Genomic DNA, 6,379 nt, shown 5'->3' on the forward strand with positions numbered 1-6,379 from the left:
GTATGAAATAAATAGATTGTTAATAAAATAATATTATTACATTTTACAGTAAAAATACCACAAAATGTAAATTCATTTCTTTTATTCATATTTACTGATATAAGATTTTTTAAGCAACGCATTTGCAGGAAGTTTATGATATTGTGCAAATTTAAACATTTTTGATCTTTTTCACCCTCACTTTAGCTATGCCTAACTAAAATTTACATTGACTGACAATATAAATATTTTTTTAATTCAAAATTTTTAGTTTTATTGAAATAGGTAGGTAGGTATTCAACAAGTTTACGTCAGTCGAATGTCGATATGTTTTTGGTTAATATTATTTTATCGAAGGGCAACATTAGTGTGCGTTCACTTAAAAAAATACCTTATGTGATGGGCGAAAACAGTACCCGAGAATAGTGTCGAGTGAAGTGTTTTCGACGGATTTTAGCCAGAATTTTCAGGTATCTACAATAAATTAGTTTAGCGCCCGCATGAGACGATACTATGTGGTGGTGCTGTTCTCCTTCAGCTAGTGCAGGTGCTTATTCACGTTTCAGGGCTCGCCTAACGTCCGTTCCCCGACCCGCTATCTCAGACGGCGGCCATTTTTAAAGTCGCGAAAGGCGTTGACGCTTGATATTACATTTTGCGTTTTATTCTGTTCCGCAGAACCGATGGCAGCCATACGCAAAAAACTGGTCATCGTCGGTGACGGCGCGTGCGGAAAGACCTGCCTGCTGATCGTCTTCAGCAAGGATCAGTTTCCGGAAGTGTACGTGCCGACCGTGTTCGAGAACTACGTCGCCGATATCGAAGTGGACGGCAAGCAGGTGGAGCTGGCGCTCTGGGACACGGCCGGCCAGGAGGACTACGACCGGCTGCGCCCCCTCAGCTACCCCGACACCGACGTCATCCTCATGTGCTTCTCCGTCGACTCACCCGACTCGCTGGAGAACATTCCCGAGAAGTGGACGCCCGAAGTGAAACACTTCTGCCCGAGCGTGCCCATCATACTGGTGGGAAACAAGAAAGACTTGCGAAACGACCCGGCCACCATCAACGAGCTGCGCAAGATCAAGCAGGAGCCCGTCAAACCGCAGGAGGGCCGAGGCATGGCCGAGAAGATCAACGCCTTCGCTTACCTCGAGTGCTCCGCCAAGAGCAAGGAGGGCGTGCGCGAGGTCTTCGAGACGGCCACCAGGGCCGCGCTGCAGGTCAAGAAGAAGAAGAAGACCAGGTGTTCGCTGCTTTAAACCGTTTGTTTATTCTTCCGGAGGACTCTATTTTATAAATTGTTTGCATACTGCCTATGCACCGTCACACCGAGCGCGAGGAATCACCTCACCGTCCGGCTCTCGGACGGTCGCAAGCCGCCATTGTCATATCCGCCATCCAGTGCTTCCTTCGATAACCGATGACGAGACGAGTGCGACGCGGCCCGGTGGCCGGCGGCATCCGCCTCGGTGCGCCTGCCCAGTACTACGGCTCCCGTGCTCCGGTGTCTCTCCGTCTGCCGTCTGCCCCCGCACAGAGATGCGGGGGCGCGTGGCCTCTCGGAGCGCCGCCGTATCCCTTTCCTTCTTTCAGATCGGACGCCGACATTGTCTTTTCGTAGCGGTAAATTATATTCAAAGAGCACAAATCGTAACCGGGTCGGCTTTATTCTTGTGACCGGAGTCCACTATTGTGAATCCAGGTTTATATAAAATTCTATGAAGTGCCTGTATGAATGATGCATACGTCTAACTATTGCAACATTCGTGATCAGGGCATTCTTATTGAAATATCAAATTATGTCTATTAATTAATATGTTATCTGCGTGGAATATTAATATGGGGGGATAATAGTATTTTAAAAATAGTGCATGCTATGTAATATGATTAGGAAATATCCAATAAACCTGTCTTTTACTTTACTCAAACTATTTATTTCTTATCTTTCCAAAAATAATTATCTTTTGTACGTGTCGAGCTTCAGTTTGTGTAAAGTTGACATTTTAATATTATAAACTAAAATCGAGATTTATTAAAAAAAATATTCAGTTCAGTAAAAATATTTTTTTTTGTATCATTCTCGTTTTGAATTCGACATTCGTATTTAATAGAATATGTATAATAATGGAGGGTACCTATTTGAAATCATTTTCAAGGAATGAGACTTCTACCTGAACCTGATAAGATAAGATAAAGCCACAATAGAATGAGATAAATAATAATAAGTTCTTTAGTGATTAATTATTAACTTCATTGTGTATTTGGAATCAAAATGTCGATGCAAAGTGAGTCACTTATTAAAATGATTCAATGTCGCTAGAGCCATTTACAAAATGAAGGTGAACTTTTGTAAATCAGTCCATCACTAAGCTGTTTGTGCAACTCTATGTAATTAATTAATAACCTATTACAAATTTATTAGTATATAATATATATATTTTACTTAGTTTTCTTTGTTTGAGGTATAATATATAAGAATTCTTTTTAATACATTTTGAGTTCTTTGTTTAAAATATAAAAAATGATATTCCTAAAAATAGTGTTTGTTATTCTTTATGTACACACATTCATATTATGAATCATTCCGGTTTGGGTAAATATCAGATAACAACATACATACCTACATACATACACTTGCAAAGTTATCATTTTAAAATACCTTTTTTTTATCTCGATTTGATTTTCAGATATCTATTCTGCCATATATCTTACAACAACATACTATTTGTTTACGTTTAGTTTTCTGTGAAATATTACGACTTCCTCGATTTAAAAGATTATTATTAATACTGGAAGTAATCCAGGCTTCAAAATAATAGTATTTTTAAATGACACATTTACTTTCAGATACTAATTGTGGTAATTTCCTATTCATTATAATATTGTGATCATGTACAAAAATAATTCAACGTAATTTTTAAATATATGCTTACTAATATGGTTATATTGTACAGAATACAATCATTTTGCAACTAATTTTATAATCATTTGTGGTTAACAAAATGCTTGCACTTTCAATATGAAAAGAAGAGGTTGTTCAGTATTAAATGATTTATTATCTTGTAAAAGTAATTATATATAATATCTATATCACTAGTTGTAATGGAATCCATTTTAAAAAGTAATGTCATTAAATATTGAGAAGTCTTAAATATTATAATAAACACCATAATTTTTCCGTTTTGTAATAATACTAGGAATGTTGACATTTGTACTTTGAACTCACAATATATTCAACACATTCAGTCTGATAATAATCTGTTTAATGTCATTTCTATTAATCCCTTTGATTTGTTTCATAATATTATTGTTTATGGGTCTAGTGTGTCAATCTCTAACATATGAATTGGTGTATTAAATAAATTGTTAAATAATAATTCAATGCGTCTTATAGCTTTTGAAAATATGTTAAAATAATATACTACTTAGTTTTAATATAACTTTATTCATCTGTTCGGAGGATCTGTCATAGATATAGCTGTCGGAACCCTGAAGTTTTTAATAGGTGGAGAGGATTTCCTTTGGAAAAATCTAATGATGTTCAGTTACGATCACTTATACAGTGTGCTGGTAAAATGTATCACATGCAAATTATCGAATTGTATTACTCTGGATAATTGCCTAAAATAACAAATACTTTGATTATTCTGAGATTGAAAACGCTCGGTACCCTACACATTCCTACTTGACAATGGATAAAGGCAGATGTGGGAGATTCCTTTGATTTCAAGTCAGATGGCCAACCGTGTAAATCTCTCAATGATCATGAAAATTTCAACAATAACAGAAATCACCTGTTGACTCAAATTTAGAACATCATTCATTTGAAACGTTGAAAGGACAAAACTATTATACATATTTCCTACTTGAGCTATTATGTCTTATACTTTTTCTAATATGTTATAATGACCATGAAACTTAATAGTATACAAAGAGCCTTAGGATGATTTACGCTGTTCACAGTGAAGAAGGGAAATCCATAGAAATTCAGCGATACAAACAGCTATAAAAAAGATAATGTCAGTCGAAGTCATTAGAAATCTTAGCATGGTAGCTTAACGTGTATCAATTCATTATTGTACCGTTTTGAAGGTTCATATATGATAATACTCATTTAATTGTCTCCATCTTATTAATTTATCTTGCAAACAATGGCAAATCCTTATAATTACTCTAAAGAGCTTTATTTATACTAGTTAGAATTATAGCATTTAATATTTGAACACTGTTCACGATGGCCGCGCTGCTTAAGTGTCGGCCTATAGCGTCGAGGGTTCCAGGTTTGAATCCTGGGTCTGACAAGTACACATTGGCCCCCCCCATCCCCCCCCCCCCCCCCCCCCCCTCTCCTGGGTGCGCCACTGACTGTTTCTAAAACTAAAGTTTTTGGGGAGGTGAGCCTTGAATTTTTATTTTCTGATTTCGGGAGCCCGTGGTATGAAAAAGTTTGAGAAGCACTGGTCTAGACTCAAGAGCTACAATATTTATGCCAAATTCCACCGAAAAAAAAATGTTCTTTTGATTTATACCACTGCCGACTGTGGTGGTTGTAGGCGTTCTTTTCGCTGAATTTTATTGTCGATTTTTTAATATTGAGGTTCCAAAATATTAAGTGACAATGGACAAAAAAAAGTATTATTGCATTTAAATTATACACAAACCTCTTCAACACAACACAGCCTAATTTCTCGTTTATCGGTCTTTTGTCTATTGCACTCGGTGTACACCACTCCGGAATTTGAGTGGACACCGAGAATTTTTTGACAGTTCCATTAGGGATTGGGTTTCTAAAAAAACCCGAGATTTTTGTGCTAGAAATTAAAATCTAAGAAATTTTTCTATAAAGGTGCTGGTGAATTACATTCTGATAATTTTTATTTTGGGGGGTCCCAGGGCCTCCTGGCCCCCCCCTTTAGGATCGGACATGGTCGGATGAGTACAGAGTAATTACCTATTCTAGGCTGCAAAATTGAAGAAAGTATGATAAATCTCGAAACTTACATAGTTTCTGAAAATTATTTAGTCATGTTATGTTCCACTTTCAAGCCATTAAGATGTGCAGTGGTTGTGTATACAGACCGACGTCTTGAGTCCCATATAAATTATGGCTGTGCTATGTACACACAAATTGTATATCATATGACAATGCCACATTGTTCCGATCGATTCTAGATTCGCCATTTCTTTTTTTACGTTCAGTATTGAATGCATGAATAACATTATATGATATTCCATCTTCGAAGCAAGTTTGAGAAGGCAGAGATTTATAATAAAATTGATTCGTTGAGTGGCAGTTATAATAACTAAACCATCCTTATGAACAACAGAAACCTGTTTACATTTTTTATTATCTTAAATAATTTGACCGATGGTGTTACGTATATGACATCAGAGGCATGATGCAGGAGTTAGTCATCACTGGCTCATATTTTTTATTTATATATTTTCGGTGACTAAGTATGTACATTTATTATCAAGACAGGATGGACACATTAAAATGCAATATCACTTAATATACAATGTTTACTATTATAAAGTTTATATCAATTCTACTATTTTTAGTTATTGGTGTTGCCAGATGTTTTGAGAAACAAACAGAATGTTCAGAATGATGATCAGTAAAATAATTAGATAATATGGTTCGCTACAAAATATTTTATCATGTTTACATATTCAGCCACTTCCATTTTAAACAAACACTACATAGGTATATATTCTAAATTATTGGAATGTAATATCAAAGGTTACAATTGAATAATTTTGTTCTTACGATTAGAATATTTTTTTATGGCCAGTAAAGAACTACAGCTTTTATTCTAATGACAGGCATGGGCCAGTCCTCATGAACAATTATTATAAAACACCATGTCAGTTGATATAAAAGGGCATATTATCTATCTTGATACAATATCAGTGATTACTGCGTATTTGATTTCAACACTAAGTTACTGGGCCTGGGTCAGAGATTATTATATTTCACACTTGGTTGTGGAAGTCTGGCAGAAATTCACTGGAACCCAAACAGTACCAATTAGGAAGATAGGCTACATTTGAAAACTTATACAGCCACATGTTTGCGAGGAAATAAATGCCACCCTAAATTTAAGCCACGATGCTCACGTGGCTTAAGCGTCAGCCTATAACGTGGGTCCCAGGTTCGAATCCTGAGTCAGTTAACACATTGACTGCTGACTAGATAAATACTTTTTAATTATCACAATTAAATAGCATGCTAATTATATTGAATGGCCACCTAATCCTTATGTGTCCAATGTATTAAGTACACATACTGTTTTTCAATTTATGTATGAGTCAGAGTATGGACCTAGTAGGTTGAGCAAGGACTGATGTCCATTTCTCGTAAAAAAAAAAAACCAAAAACCTGTTAATACAAACC

At 35.9% G+C, this 6,379-nt stretch overlaps 1 protein-coding gene across 2 annotated transcripts; it reads left to right on the top strand.

The window, feature by feature from the left end:
- Positions 1-356: 356 nt before the first annotated feature.
- Rho1 (ras-like GTP-binding protein Rho1) lies at positions 357-1,904 on the top strand. 2 transcript variants are annotated; one of them, XM_085943794.1, is made up of 2 exons: positions 357-526; positions 658-1,904. In XM_085943794.1, the coding sequence occupies exons 1-2, from the start codon at positions 493-495 to the stop codon at positions 1,239-1,241; spliced, it is 618 nt and encodes a 205-aa protein (XP_085799920.1). In that variant the 5' UTR covers positions 357-492; the 3' UTR covers positions 1,242-1,904. The 2 variants fall into 2 exon arrangements, with proteins under 2 accessions (XP_085799920.1, XP_085799922.1); XM_085943796.1 differs by having other exon boundaries at positions 357-449.
- Positions 1,905-6,379: the final 4,475 nt, after the last annotated feature.

The sequence above is a fragment of the Rhyacophila brunnea genome, unplaced genomic scaffold (assembly GCF_057557595.1).
Source record: "Rhyacophila brunnea isolate RB1 unplaced genomic scaffold, BYU_Rbru_1.0 scaffold_16, whole genome shotgun sequence".
NCBI classification, from domain to species: Eukaryota; Metazoa; Arthropoda; class Insecta; order Trichoptera; family Rhyacophilidae; genus Rhyacophila; species Rhyacophila brunnea.